The 16,732-nt window shown below is 36.6% G+C and overlaps 1 protein-coding gene across 1 annotated transcript; it reads left to right on the top strand.

Annotated features, from left to right (window-relative positions):
* The first annotated feature begins 8,819 nt into the window (after positions 1-8,819).
* On the top strand, positions 8,820-13,588 carry LOC110039494 (AP2-like ethylene-responsive transcription factor ANT). Its single transcript, XM_020744580.1, has 9 exons — positions 8,820-9,798; positions 9,925-10,561; positions 10,988-11,070; positions 11,199-11,207; positions 11,352-11,440; positions 11,540-11,613; positions 11,692-11,742; positions 11,841-11,917; positions 12,656-13,588. Exons 1-9 carry the CDS (start codon positions 9,426-9,428, stop codon positions 13,225-13,227), a joined length of 1,965 nt encoding a protein of 654 aa, XP_020600239.1. The 5' UTR covers positions 8,820-9,425; the 3' UTR covers positions 13,228-13,588.
* Positions 13,589-16,732: the final 3,144 nt, after the last annotated feature.

Below are 16,732 nucleotides of genomic sequence, written 5' to 3' on the forward strand. Positions count from 1 at the left end.
TGGCGGCCCCGTCGCGTAGCGGAATGCTGGCCGCCGGAACCCTCCTGTGGTTCGCTTTTGCTGTGATTCATTGCTCATATTAAGCAATGAATCAGAGCTTGCCAGAAAGTTCAACTCATGAGAGAAGTTATGTGCATAAGTAAAGCAATGCCTCAAAATATATGAGAAGGAAGAATATTTAAAAAATAAATGGTAAAATAAATAAATAAATAAATGATGAAGGCTATAAAACATATTAATTGGATCGATAGATAAACTCTTATGAATTAGAATATCCTTAATTCAATGACCACAAATATGAAATTTTAGGGTATTAAAAAGTTGTTGGATACAAAAGCACACTCATCATCTAAAGGAGATGACAGTGTCCAAAAATCATTCGTAACATTTTATCCAGCTTGGAAAAGGGAGAATAGCCAAATCAAGACATTAACAGAAATTTCAAATTTTGTTTAATTCAAGACGAGCCACAAAACCACCATTTATGATAAAATAAGAAGCGGCTATATATTCTTTTTGACATTAAATGAATAACCACCATCGAAAAATTTTAGCGGCAACGCTATGTTACATTCGAGCATTTGTTATTTAATCTGATATTGGTGTGTAGGGCTCTCAGTTTGACGTGATTGTTCGAGTTGAACAATAAAGCTAACTTCCACATAGCCCTCTTGTCCTTTATAATTGACATCATCAATAATTGTTTTGTACAAATTTGTTTGAGCAAAGCTACAATCTCTAAACAAATTTAAGCTACATTAACTTAATTAAAATTTAAAGTGACTTACATATTCTTGGGTGTAGATAATTTGTGCACCTGATTATAATGGATTTTAATTATTTTATAATTTCTGTGTTTTTTTTTTTAAATGTGGGGACTATTCTAGTTATTTACCTGCATTTCATTTTGTGAATTTTTAAATATAAATCACACACACACACACACACACACACACACACACACACATATACATACCTAACAACAAAACTTCAATTTTTACAAACATCTAATAGTTCAGAAGAAAAGAGTACGATGGAGGGCATATTGACAAAAGATTATGATGTCCGCTTGTTCAATCGAGTGAAGCTATTCGAGCCAAGGCAACTAAGCCAAAGCCGATCAAACCACAATACATGCCAAAAATGATTGGATGATGCAAGAAAAAGCCACTTAATCAGAAATAAGACAAAAGAGTATTCGAGCCAACTATCAAAAGAAAGCCGATCCAAGGGAAGATTTGAGTCTCTAATATCTCTAATCAAGAGGCTTCTAATCAGAGATCAAGGATCAACAATCCGACCATATCAATTGTCCAACTCATATCGATCAAGCTTAGCCAACCGCACTTTTTCGACCCAAAGCGAGTTACACTTAACCGACTGAGCTCGAGAGTAGTCGAAAAATATGCTCATACTTGTAAAATACCAAAGTAGCAAAATATGGACCCCATCAAAGCAAGGGAAAAAATGTAACATCACAATTGTGTCATATTCTTTATAACTAAGGAAATCATTTTATGAATAATGGCCCATTTGGGGGTGCGGTTTTTGCGCAATGCGGTTGGGGGTCTCGAGACCAACAAGACCATCAATCGGATCCTGGTGATCGAAGCTGACAATGGTAAATTTGTTTCTACGAATTGAAGCTTTTGAAGCAGGTACAAGGAGGCACTGATCGACGCCCTCCAAAACCATTGAGACATTTTTGTCTTGTTTGCTTCTTGTATCCTCAGGATATCGATCAACGTCGCATGCCACCACCTGAACGTCAACCAGCTGCCCTACCAATAAAGCAAAAGACGAGGACATCGACAATCACTTTGGTTTAGCAGATTTGGGAGGAGATCCATAAACTGCTGGAGGATGGCTATGTCTAAGAGGTCTTGTATCTAACATGGGTGTCAAACATCATCATGGTGCATACGTCGAACGATAAATAGAAGGTGTTCATTCTTCACCAATCCAAACACTCGATGCGTTTGTGGATGCGACGGTCGACCATTCTATGATCAGCATCCTTGATGCATTCTCCGCATATCGCCAGATCAAGATACATTCGGCCAACATTGAGAATATTGCATTTATCACTAGAGAGGGATTGTATTGTTATAATGTAGTGCCCTTTGGGTTAAAAGATGGCGTCGCTACTTACTAGCAATTGATAGATGTAATTTTTGCAAAACAAAAGGAAAAAAAAAATGTTGCGACATTTGTAGATGATATTTTTGTAAACATTAAAACATCTGAACAATATTTGGAAGACCTAAAAGAAAGTTTCAAAATCTTAAGAAAATTTAATGTGAAGCTCAATCTCCTCAAGTGCACTTTTGGGGCAGTCACATGAAAATTCTTAGGTTGTCTTCTAACCCTGAAGGGAATAAACGCTAGCCCATAAAAGATTTGGGTGTTGATTAATATATCATCTTCCTGAAACACTAAGGAAGTTCAAAGGCTGATTAGTTGGATTTAAGGAGAACAAATGGGTTGTGTTTTTCTCAAAATTTTAAGGAGAACAAAGAACTTCATTTGAATGTAGACAAGATTCAAAAATCTAAAAGAATCCCTGGCATTACCACGGCTCTTCAAAGCCCAAAGGCAAACAAAAAACTCTTACTACATTTGGTGGTCGGACCTAAAGCCATCAGCTTGATTTTAGTTTGGAGCTAGGGGAACAATTTTTGCTTTACCATGTCAACCGAGTCATCCAAGATTTCAAGCTCAGGTGTTTGATCATGAAAAAATTAATGCTTTCTCTTATTTTCTCTGCCCACTGGCTTCATCCGTATTTATAGACGCATTTTATCCAGATCATCATCGACCACTGATCCCAATTCTCTTTATAGATATCAATGTGACGTATGTTATTATATGCTTAATTTCCTTAATTATAATTTTTAACTTGCAACTAAACTAAAAACTTGATCCCAAGCAAAAGCTAGGTAAATTCTTAACTTCAAAACAAATAAGAATACAATTATAATATTTAATATGTGATACTACGCAAGTATACGTATCGTTATCAAGTAATATATGATTTTTTGATTAAGCCTCGAATATCAAACCCACAAGAAAAATATAATATGCACTTTTAAAACAAGAAAAATTAGATAACAAAATTCTATTTAGCAGAATATTCTTACTTAAACTTTAGATACTAAAATAAAAATGAAAGTTCAATGTTTTTTGTAATTTTTGATAATTGAAAACAAAGTAAACAACTAACTAGCTTAAATACATATTTGCAAAATGAAGGTAATATAAATAAAATTTCTTTTTCCTTATCATGAATCAGTAACAAGTAGATAAATTCTGGTGTGGAAGTATTCTAATTGAGTCGTGCCAAATAAAAGCAATAATATTCTTTACCCTTACGTTCAATGATTTTTGTAATTTTTGATAATTGAAAATAAAGTAAACAACTAACTAGCTTAAATACATATTTGCAAAATGAAGGTAATATAAATAAAATTTTTTTTTCCTTATCATGAATCAGTAACAAGTAGATAAATTCTGGTGTGGAAGTATTCTAATTGAGTCGTGCCAAATAAAAGCAATAATATTCTTTACCCTTACTAGAGATGCTATAAAGAATATTGACTAATCTATAGTTTAAATAGTCTTGAAGACGAATTAGGTAAGGAAGATACTATCTCTCACTCTAGAGTTCCCTCTTCTCCCTCTACTTGGGGTTCGTATCAAAACCTAAAATCATAAATCAAATTGGGGGCTTTAGTCTGTCACTCTAAATTTCTCTAATTCTACACCCTTCAAAGTTTATTTCGTTATTTATTTTCACTTAAATCTATGAACTACATTGTCATCCATGAAATCAAATGTGATTCTTACAGTTTGTTGACTGTGACAATACCATCTCGGATCTTACATGTTCTCACAACAGGTATTAACATCTTAATTGGTTGAATCAAGAAATGAAGTACAAGGTTTAAAATCATCACAACTTTTTTCAACATTAAAGTCTAATACTTCACACAACTTCCCTCTAATACTCAATCACTTATCATTTTATGGAAAAAGATAAAGCAAACTACTCAAATTTCATGGAGAAGGCACAACAATACTTGAGTTTGAAAGTAGAAATCATGCACACAAACAAGAAGTCTAAATTTAAATAAAATGTAGTCACAAAGATAAAAAATTATCTCAAATTCCTCTCCACCAAATGTCTTGAAGTTCCTTTGAATCTCTTCCTTTACTCACAATACAAAATACAACTCAAAATAAAAAGAAAAGGTGGGTGGCGACAGCGGTGGCATATGTGGTGGTTGGCACTGGATTGGTCTAGATGGATGGATGATGATTGACTTCCTCCATGAATGATCCAAGTCTTCTTTGATAAAAATCCAAGAGGTGTCCTGGTGGTGTCTCTTTAAAATGTGTTCTCATTCAATGAATCTTCTAGAAGTTGTCTTCTTTTAAAAGCTAATTGAATGAATTTTCGTGCCCATTAACTATTTCCCACGTTTTTACCAAGGGTTCCACGTTTTTACCAAGTGTTGCTTCAAACACTTCTTCAAAAATTTGTCCAAATGAAATGAATCATCAAATAACAACTTCTGGCTCTTAAGCACATGGTATCAAGCGCTTAAGCGTAGCTCTCTCTGTTTAACTGGTGCGTAAGCGCCAGTCCTGAGCGCTTAGGCGCCATAGTTCATTTTTTCACATTCTTCATTTTTGCTCCAAATTTGATCCTTTTTCACTCATTTTATCATTTTTCATCTATTTGATTGTACCTGAAATAAAAACACACAAATATCTTTCATTAAAGTGCAATATCTAAAAAATATGTATGAAAATGTGTACATAAAGACTATTTTAGGTGCATCAACCCCCACTCAAATTCATCCTCATCAAGCTAGAGCACTCCAATCGGCTTCTCAAATAGGCAGTAGAACTTGACGAGTTTGATCTCTTTTACGTGCCCCAAACTGCTATTACAACACAAGCCATAGCAAATTAATTGACTTATTTTTTCGAGCCGAGAACCCAGGCGAAGAAGTGACAACCGATGTCTAAACCTGGGTCCTACATATTGATGAAGTGTCTAATCTAATCGGGGTAGAGCTCAGTCTCATTCGGACAAATTTCATCGGGGATCACCCTTACGAGTCTTGGCATGAAGCTCTGATTGTCGGGCTCCGATTCACCTACAAAATATGCTCTTAGTTCTTCATGAAAAAGTCTAACTCACAATTAGTAGTCAATCAAGTGAACAAACAATTTGAAGTTAGAGAAGATAAATATCAAATATTCTCCGACCCCTTCCCACATTGTGAGGATGGTGAAAATTCTTGCTCGTTTTTGTGACTTACTTCTCCAAGTAGATTGAGGCCAAGAGGCTTGCTCGGATCATTGCAGAGTTCATTCAGAACTTCATCTCATCTGATCTAATTTGTCGGTACGAGCTACCACTCACAACATAGACAACAAAATATTTGTTAGAGTCGAGGGATTTTGAAGTTTGTGTCCATCCATCATCCTCAAATGAACGGTCAGACCGAAGTAGCCAAGAATATCATCCTAAACCTTCTAAAGAAAATGTTGAAAGAGCTAAGTGAAATTGGGTTGAGATCCCAACGTTTGTTCTTTGGGCTACACGAACAACATCATCCATGGCGACCGAGCAAATCACTTTAACGAACAGGCCAACTATGACCTACACGGTTCACAACTCACATAACTCTTAAATCTAGCTTCCACAGTCTACAAATGTTATTGCAACTCCCTACTAGGACCTATGTGGCCAACTAACACTTTTAAAACAACCATCTATAACTCACATGATCAACAACTATCATGACTTTCAACTACAATCTCTACGACAAGCTAGCACTACAACCACCGTCTATAACATTCATGGTGGACTATTGCCTCCATAGCAATTGATTGCAATCTTTGCGGCTTGTTACTTCTGTTATTACTGAAATATCATTGTGCATTAGCTTTATAATTATATTTTCCTTAACTCATGAGAAGAGTGGGCCTATATACTCACAATTATATAATGAATTACTTCAACCATATTTCACATCGTTTTTTTCCCCTTTCAAAAATTTTTCACGTAAAAAATTGAGGTGTCTCCTCTTACTATTCCTTTATTATCTGAGTGTCTGCTAGACTTATATGCAATAGTAAGATGTCAAATAATTACTCCATTGTCATGAATTTTTTGGCATGCATAAGAATTAGCGAAAATATTTTAAGTTCTCGGCATAGTTTATGGTTCTTTAATTTTTCAACTCAGAAAATGAGACTAAAGTAATTTATTATAGTTTAATTTGATGAAATAGCTATTATACGCACTATATTTTGCAGGTAATAGCACATAAAAAATTTATGAAATTTAATATATATTTTAAAATTTTATTTGAGTAAATTTATATTTATGGACAAACAGGCCATAAACGCTGCTCAAACTCTTCATTTTATTTGATCATGACAAAATTAATTCATATTTTAATTGATGTTTAATTATCTCATGCATCTATGTTGAAAGCTATTTAGCTATTTAAATGTTTTTAAAAGAGTATCAAAATAATCCCCAACTATTTACATGGGGTCGTTTTAATCCCAAAGTTCAAAGAAAAATCAAAATAATCTCCAATTATTTTTAAACTGAAAGTAGTCCTTTATAGGGATTATTTCAGCCCCAATTTAAATAATCTGTGAACTAATTTTAGTATGGGAGCTAATTTGACACTTTTATAAACTTTGGGATTAAAACGGCTCCGCATAAATATTTAGAGGTTATTTTGACAATTTTACTCATTTTGAAAAAATGAAATATTTTACTCATTAAAAAAATCTTAAAGTAAAATTAAAACATAATAAACAATTAAGGCATAAATCATATATTTGTTACTTTTTTAATTTAATTTAAATTTAAATTCATTGATAAATAAAAAAGTTTAATTAATAATAACTAAGATATGTAACTTTAAATTTAATTTTCAATTTAGATTAACTTTTAAATTAAATATATTTGTTCTTTGTTTTTAATTTGTTTATGTACATACAATACAATTAACTTTTTTTTTTCGATTTCTATTGGTCTTTATAAACAAAACCTTTGAGGGTGTTTGGTAGTACACTTTTAAGAGGATTCAGCCATGGATTTAACTCAATCTAGCCCAACTTAAAAAAATTGAAGACAAAATCCAACTCTTCGTTAATCTAAATTTATTCTCATTTCGTCATCCCTATAGCTATAACGTATGTAAATTTGGATTTATCAAATTTCACAGAGAATCGGATTTGTCGGATTTACATTACCATTGTTTGCGACCTTAGCTCTCATCACGAGCTTGCCAGAAATTCAGGTTTGATAAATACTACTTAACATAAATCCGAGTGCAACCATACACCCCCCTTAAGCTGTAACCAAGATTTTTAGATTCTATCCTCATTTACATAATAACACAAAATCTTTTATCTTACAGGCTTCAGGCTTTAAAAAAAAAAAACCGAGATTCTGAATAGTTTGTTTTTGTGCATGCAGATTCTACAGTGGGAAATAAAAAAAGCAGTCTATTCTTGAAATAATAGTTAGTGTAAGCTTGCATAGAAGAGCTTCTAGTACTGTACAGTGAGGAAACCAAGTATGCGGCGAATGTGTGAAACTTGCATAGAAGAGCTTCTAGTACTGTACAACAGTGAGGAAACCAAGTATGCGGCGAATGTGTGAAAGGAGCAAATATGGTAGCAGCAGAGGAATAATGTCCTCTCCCATGCCGAAAGGGGGTTGGTGATTGTGAGAGCTTAAGTTGGCATTTTGGCAAGCATGAAAATATTGACGGAGACTTTGGCCCATCCAGCTTAGCAGTGGCCTGATTCTAAGCAAAAAACGTTCTTTATGGGAAGCAGTAGGGCTGCCCGCACTCTTCATTACAATAATCAATAAAAGGAGGTCCATATGTGTGTTGCTGGCTTCTTCTTCGTACATTTTGTCCCCCAATAGCCCACCCCAAACTCCCTTGATTCCTTCCCCCTTCCAATAACTCTCGCTTACCAGCTATTGTCTTTTCTTTTTTTTTAATACTTCTGTTATAATATCCAGTAAAAATTATATTAAACTAGATTTTATATACTCGAAAAAAAATTATCACCTCACCGTTCGCTATTTCCTGGCTCCAAATTCTTGACAAAAGGGATGAAGCAAAGCATCATTTGTTAAAATATTAGTAGCAAGAAAGCTTTTAACGAGTATTATTTTATCGTAGATAGATTTTGATTAAGAAACTCCAGCTTTTAACGAGTAGTATTTTATCGTAGATAGATTTTGATTAAGAAACTCCGATGATTTTTTTTACAAGCACGCTTTGATTTGGGGGAGATTCAGTTTCAAACTTTCACACTACTTTATGGCAAACAGCTTCATTATTTATTTCCCATGCAGCAGAAGGAAGATATTAAAATATATTACTGCAAATTAGGTGAGAGAATAGAGGGAAGAGCTGTTTTATCTTGGCACTCATCATTCTTGGAATATATCAAGCTTATCATGCCGACCCACATTCCACTTTTTGTCTGGAAGCAGCTATTTGACTAGTATATCAATGCCATAAAAGGCATGGGTTTTACATCTGAGACATGTAAGTTTTTAGCCAAACTACCCATACCCCCATGCAATCCTTTCCTCCACTTGGCTTTCATCCCTTATTTTTTAAATGTATTTTCTATTTTGTTATTATAAAACTTTTTCTATTTTTTGGAACTGATATGATTTTTAATTGAAAGAGCAAGCAATAACGGAAAAACAAAAGATATGGTTTTAATAAGATCCTTGGTTGCACTGGGCAATTGTATAGAGTACTGTTGTTATGAAGTGACTGCTGGGACGGTTGTCCTTACCATCAATCTATCCATCCATCATCTCTCTCTCATGACATGGGGCTGAAGAAAAATAAAAAAGCGGTCTTTTTTTGGTTTGCCAGCTACAGGAAACAGGCCTTCCATTAATTGGAGAGGGCGTTTCCAACTTTCAGATCTTTATCTATCTCGAAAAATACAAAAGAAAAATCCTTATATAAGCTGAAAGAAATGAGGGTTTAAGGATGCTAATAAAGGAGGCAGGGGTGTTATTAGAAAGTGGAGAGGAGGCAAGCCAAAACCTACGTGTCCCTCTCAGAACACAGATCCCTATGGACCGGGGGAGAAGGTTGAGGTATTTGATCCAATATTTGTTTTGTGGAACTCTCATTCTTTTTGTTTAGTTTTGAGGGCACAGGGTTGATTGGTCCCCTTAAGAGGAATGCTCTTCTTCTTATAATGTTGGATAATAGTTTACCTCCTCCACGTCTTTGCTTCCTGGGTAGGAAATAGAGAAAGGAATGTCCAACGTTTCTAAATGATGGACCTTACTTCCTTTCATTCGTTTTTGGTTAAAATCTTCTGAGTCGTATAGGAAGATGAAACCCATGAGCGGCAGTGGTGGTAGTAATAACTGGTTGGGCTTCTCTTTATCCTCTCAAATGAAAATGGAGGTTTCCTGTGCAGAGCCGCAGGATCATCACCACCAAGGTCACCAAAGCCATCATCATGGCCACCATCATCACCACCATCACCAACCCCAGCATACCACACCTGCACCTCCTACCGCCGCAGTATCAAATGGAATGCCCGGAAGCTTCTTCCTTTCTCCATCCCATCTTAATAACTCGGGCATGTGCTATGGTGTTGATGGAGTGACTGGGGGAATCTACTCCGAGCTCTCTGTCATGCCACTCAAGTCTGATGGTTCCCTATGCATTATGGAAGCACTCAACAGATCTCAGCAACAAGGTCTAATCTCCTTTTTTTCCTCGACTTTCTTTCAGCATTTCTCTCTTCTTGCCGCTTCCAGCTTCCAAACAAAGAGGCATATTTTTACTATGTTTTCTCTATTATTTTTGTTGAATGCTGATGCAGGATTGGTGCCGTCCCCATCCCCAAAACTGGAAGATTTCTTAGGTGGTGGTCCAAATATCGGGACCCATCATCAGTTTGGAAACACTGAAAGGGAAGCTATGGCTCTAAGCTTGGACAGCATGTATTACCACCACCATAACCAAGAACCCAAGGGTAATAGAGAGCAGAACCACTCGTTGGAGTTCCTCCAACAACCATTCAGGCAGCAGAGCTCATACTTTCAGCCCCTGCAAGAAGGAATTTGCACTGCGCTAACGGGTCATGACATGTATCCAGCGCCATTGGAGGAGGAACATATGGGTGATCATGGGTTCCCTAGCTTGAAAAACTGGGTGGCCAGGAATTATAATGGCGGGATAAATGTTATGGGAGGGAATGAAGCTGGAATGGGATCTGGTTCTGTTGCTGCGATTGGGTATGGGGATTTGCATTCCCTGAGCTTATCTATGAGCCCAGGCTCTCAGTCCAGCTGTGTAACAGCTCCTCAGCATATCTCATGTGTTGGAGCTTCTGATTGCATGGCTCTTGATGTTTCTAAGAAGAGAATGGCGGGTAAGGGAGTGCAGAAACAACCCGTTCACAGGAAGAGTATTGATACCTTTGGCCAGAGGACTTCTCAATATAGAGGAGTCACTAGGTCCTCTCTCTCCCTCTCTCTCTCTCTGGTTGTGTCTCTCTCTCCCTCTCTCTCTCTGGTTGTGTGTGGCTGCGTTGCTTTGGATTTATACTTGTTTTCTCGTGGTTTTTTAGTTGTTATTCTCTTCTCGAAACGATAGATGGTCCCATTTTTTTTTTTTTCGGTCAATATAATTTTCTTTATTCCTTTTCGCACTGAAATTATTTCGTTGGTTTTTTTTGTTCTTGTTTTTTTGTTTGTCTGTTTTTCATCTAGTATTCCCTCTTGAGAGAAGAAAAAAAGACAACGCAGAAAACCTCTTTCGCTTGTTTCCATTGCAATTGTGGTCATTTTAAATATAGAGATCATCGTGGTTATAAATTTGCGTGTGATTTCTCTGTTTGATTAATGCTCTTTGTAGTTTATTTAACTCAGTTCATTAATCAGACATAGGTGGACTGGGAGGTACGAAGCTCATCTCTGGGATAACAGCTGCAAGAAGGAAGGACAAACCAGAAAAGGAAGACAAGGTTAGTCTTATTCATAACTAATATTTACTGAACTCGTATTTGATAGTAAAGCTTTTTAACTGTTTGGATGTCTTTTTGGCATAATGATGTTTCGGCATATTGAAATCGCAACGCATTTTCATCTACAGTTTATCTGGGTAGGTCTCCCTCACTCCCTCCCATCTTCCTCTCTCTGTCTCTCTCTGTCTCTCTCTGTCTCTTGCCCCCTCCCCCCACTTTTATCGTTTTTTAACGTTCTTAATAAAAACATTTGACCAATATTTCGCCATGACATGTTTTAGGAGGTTATGATATGGAAGAGAAAGCTGCAAGAGCTTATGACTTGGCTGCACTCAAGTATTGGGGCCCTTCCACTCATATCAACTTCCCTGTAATATTTTGATCAATTAACAAGCCTTAAATTTTTTCGGTTTTTATTTTTTCTACTGTCTTGGGTTTTTTATTCTTCGTGAAATTTCTCTTCTTTCAGCTGGAGAATTATCAGGAGGAGCTGGAGGAGATGATGAACATGACAAGACAGGAGTATGTTGCCCATCTGAGAAGGCAGGACTACGCTTATATGTGAGCTCATTGTTTCTCAAATAGTTTGTTCTTTTAATATACTTTCTTGTATGTTTGCAGGAAAAGCAGCGGCTTTTCTAGAGGCGCTTCAATGTACAGAGGAGTTACAAGGTTTTTTTTTTTTTTTTTTTTTTGGCTAATGCATAATGATAAACTCGTTCATTTTAAATTTGTAATGCAATGTAACATTTTTTATTTTTTATTTGCAGGCATCATCAACATGGAAGGTGGCAGGCTCGAATTGGCCGAGTTGCTGGAAACAAAGATCTTTATCTTGGAACCTTCAGTAAGTACTTGATTATGTACAGGTTTTGATATCTTCTCCTATGCTATGAAATTACTAGTTTCTGTGCATTTATAAGAATTTTCTGTGTTTTGGAGCCAGTTCTTCTTGATCGATTAGCTAGAAAAGCTTTGGAATGACTAGTACTAATATAGCAGTACAACTTCTTTGTACTGTAAGTTGGTAATCCCAATCCAAAATCACCTGAAATGTCGAGTTTTTGTGGGGATTTAGCTTATGCACGAGTAGATTCATGGAGTAGGCTAGATTGGATTGAGCTTTTAGATCAAGCTTGTTCGAAATTTATCTAAAATATCCATCTTCTAAGCATGTCTGCAGGTTTGGATGCATTGGGCATTTAGGAGCTTGGAGTAAGAGTTACATACTTATCTCCAATCCACAATCAGCGCCAGAATCAAAATTTCAGATATTACCAGTCTTGAACATACCTCTAGCCGATGTTTCACTGCTCTACTTGATTTTCTATCATGATTTTTCGTTCATTGCAACTTAATGTATATAGAAATAAGTTGTACTTGTGTCCTGAAACCCAATTGTTTATTTGTTAATGTAAGAAAAAAAGGTTTTTCAATGCTAGTTTTGTATAACTTATTCCCTGATTGATTTTGCCCATTTTTTTTCTAAGACTTGGCCTGGAAAGCTTTTTTTTTTTTTTACTGTTTCAAATGATATATGACTTCATTTTCAGTAACTTAGTAGAAGCTTGATTAATATTCTCAGGCACTCAAGAGGAGGCAGCTGAAGCATATGACATTGCTGCGATCAAGTTCCGTGGTGCAAATGCAGTAACAAACTTTGACATAACTAGGTATGATGTTGACAAGATCATAGCAAGCAATACTCTTCTGTCAGGTGAGCTTGCCAGGAAGAACAAAGCAGCTATTGGACGCAACAGTGATCTTCCTTTGATTCAGAATGTTAGCAGAGATCTGGACTTGACTGAAGATAACAGCAGCAGTGGCTCTGATTGGAAGATGGTGCTGTATCAGTCCCCCCAGCACAATGTGTCTGTCTCTGAATCACTGAATGAAAGGCCAATGCTTCATGGCCTTTTTGGTATGGAAACCGTTAGCTTAATTCATGGCATGGATGATTCTGGTAAGCCCGGAAACTTACATCTCTCTAACCATTCATCGTTGGTGACGAGCTTGAGCAGCTCGAGAGAAGGCAGCCCTGATCGAGCTGGCTTATCGAAGATATATTCAAAGGCTCCAGCCAAGCTGATCAGTACTCCGTGGCCTGCAATTCCCATGAGCGGTCTGCCGGTGTTTTCAGGATGGAGTGATGCTTGAGCCTTTTGTAAAGCTTCATTAAGGAAAAAAGAAGTGGAGGGAATCGCTGATTTGTTTTCTCTGTGTTAGATAACCGTGGATTTATGTTGTGTAGTTGGGAGGACAAAGCCTGTGGTTTAAATTTTGGACATGAGATGATCTTTAGTTGCGGGCTGCTTTTGGCCTTACCAAGTACCGTTAAAGGGTTACTACTACCATATTGTATTCCAATCTTTTGACTTAGCCCTCTTTTACAGCCTTTTTTGTCTGTTTGTTTGAGAATTGAGAGCCTCTCTCTCTCTCTCTCTTTCTCTCTCTGAGTGTTTGCCATCATTAACATTCTCTTACTTTTATAAGCTTTTTTATCGCAAGCGTCTTCAACATTCCCTACAGCTAAAGCATATGATTGCATTTTCTTTTTCTTTGATCTCTTTTGCTGTGCTCTGCAACTTCAGGATATGTTTGGATAAGAAGAGAGCTTGGATTTTACATGCTTGACTCGATTGCTATTTCTATACAGACGATAGTTGTTTTAACTTTTAACTATCAAGATTTGAAGCAAATGTTTTGCCATAGATAACACTTGTCCCAATGCCCAATTGAACTGCAAATTGTTGTTAAAGCTAAAGTAGATAAATTTTTATTCTTATGGTCGACAAGGATGTGTGGGCTTAACTATGATTTTGAAAGGCTTCATAGTGCGAAGGTGAGAGCAGAGAGTTTACTTGTGGTTAGTGTTGTAAAGATTGTCTACTTTAAAATGAACTTTAATTAGGATTAAGGATTTAGATCTGGGTATATGTATCAGACTGCCGAGAATGAAAAGAGTATAGAGAAAGTTGGTATTTGTACATAAATAGAAGATTGTGATTTACGAGGCGTATGAGGCGTACTTGTCTTGTTGAGTGAGTCAAAATTGTTGTGAAAAATGACGATGATAATTAGAGCGAAAAATGGAACAAAAAAAATTGCACACGGAAAAAAAATACACCATAACGACAGATTTACATGGTTTGACAAATTTGCCTATGTTTATGGAGCTGCAGTGAATTTTATTTCTTTGAGAAATTGCACCGTCGAGCACCTCGACGTTTATAAGAAAATCTATATTTTATTCTCCCTTTCTCTTTTTTTCTTCCTCTCTTTTCCTCTTAGAGGAATTGGTTTGGCCTTGGCTTGTTTGGTTATGATAAGCCATAAGAGACTATTTATAGAAACCAGAAGAGCGATATATGAGAGTTAGGTGAGATGTGGTGGTGGGCGAAATGTGGGAAGGTAGGTGAGTCGTGATGAGATTCTTAATTAGGAAACTAATTAAATTGTGATGAACCGAGTCTTCACATTATCTAACAATTCTTGCACTTGGAGGCTAGAACACTAACTACATCACATGTTGGTTGCATCATCTACTAGCTGTACCGATTTTTTTCTAAAACATGATATTCTTCACCTCTGCAACTCAAAGCTCTGGTCTTCATGTTAGAAGACTAGCTTCATGTCAAACACAACTTCATATTCTCACGAGTAAACCCTCAATTGACATATCACCGTCAACATAGCCTCGTACCACCAAGCTCTTTTCTAGGTTATTCTTGTATTTGCTTTTAACCCCCACTGCATGAGCAATATCCTTAACTGCTGAAAGCCCTTTTCAACAAGTCCAATCTTGCACCTCTCACTGCCACCAAGCACAGTCATGACCCGGTACACCAACTTTTTGTGCAATGTCTTCTTCTTTGGTGGCAGTTCTGCCAGCTCCCAAGTATGATTCCCTGATAGGGAATCTGTCTCCTCCTTCTTCGTCAACTCTAACTTGCTTGAATTCTCAATTTGCCTGTCTCCTCCTTCGTCAACTCTAACTTGCTTGAATTCTCAATTTGTAAGATTTCTTAATAGCTCTGTGATTCTCTACTATTTGTCTGTTTAATGCCCAGTTTTCTTGCCTTTGGCACTCTACCACTTTACAAGAAATTGACTATTTTTCTGCTTCCCGATAATGCATCTCTGACTCATGTGTCAACACTTGAGTAAACATGTAGTCATACATAGTGTGTCAGTTTTCTTACCCCGAGCTTGTATTAATGTTTTTTTGGTAACCTTCCAGGAGATATCTGAGAACACTACCGAATGACCACCCTCATTGAGCTGCCCAACAGAGATGAGGTTTTTCTTCAACTCAGGAACGTGTCTGATCCTGCAAAGTTCATTTGCTATTGTTAGGGGGTGCAATATGAACATCTCTCATCCCCACCACGCTCAAAGCTTTTCCGTCAGTGTGATGTACCTTCTCAAAGTCACCTGCAATATAGTTTCGCATCAACTCCCAGTGAGAAGATGTATGCAATATTAACGTCTCTCATTCACACTACGCTAAGAGTTTTTCCATCAGCCAGATGTACCTTCCCAAAGTCACCTGCAACATAGTTTCACATCAACTTCTGGTGGGAAGATATATAGAAAGAAGCTCCCGAATTCAGTATTCAGTCATCAACAAAACTACAAACTGTCAGCAATAGCACATCCTATATTTCTTCAATTACAACATTAGCGTAATTATTTTTTTTCTTATTAGGATTCTTGCAGTTTTTTTTTTGTGTCAACCTTGCCACAATTCCAGCAGGTTGTCTACTGATCAAATTTTGATTTTGATCTTCCTCTGTTTGAGTTCTTTTCTTGTGATCTCCATCTAAAATCAACAATCAATGTCAAACTCGAACCCGAGGTCTAGCCAGAATCTTTCATACACACTTCTTCAGCCAAAATAAAATCACAAATATCATCATATTTCAGTTTAGATTTACCTGTAGAACTACTAACTGTCATCCTCATGACTTCTCAACTATTTGACAATGAAGCCAACAATATTAGCGCACATATCTCATCATAAAAATCAATTTCAACAGACGACAACTGATTTGTGATAGTGCTGAAATCATTCAGGTGTTGAGCAACATACACGACTTTCGCCATCTTCAAGTTGAATAACATTTTTCATTAGGTGCACCTTGTTATTCGTCGATGATTTTTCATACATACTTGATAAAGCCACAATGAGATATGCAATAGTCCTCTCCTTGATGACGTTGTGGGCAACCGACCTTGACAGGAATAATCAAATAACCCCTGGAAGTTGTCGATCAAATAGATTCCATTCCGCCTTGTCTGACTTTTCCGGTTGCTTTCCTAGTAACGGAAGATGAAGTTTCTTCCCATAGAGGTAGTTCTCTATCTGCATCCTTCTGTAAGCAAAATATGTGTCATCGAACTTCTCGACCCCCGATGTGATTACTTTGTCTCTGCCCGTCATTCTTCCTTAGATCTGAACCAAAGCTCTGATCTAGTTGTTTTGAAAAACAACGACAATAAAGCGAAAAATGAAATGAGAAAAATTGCATGCAGAAAAAAAAAACACCAGAGCGACACACAAATTCATGTGGTTCGATAAATTTGCCTACGTCCACGGAGCTGTAGAGGATTTTATTTCTTCGAAGAATTATACCGTCGAGAATTATACCGTCGAGCGCCT

This window comes from Phalaenopsis equestris, unplaced genomic scaffold, assembly GCF_001263595.1.
Source record: "Phalaenopsis equestris unplaced genomic scaffold, ASM126359v1 Scaffold000002, whole genome shotgun sequence".
NCBI classification, from domain to species: Eukaryota; Viridiplantae; Streptophyta; class Magnoliopsida; order Asparagales; family Orchidaceae; genus Phalaenopsis; species Phalaenopsis equestris.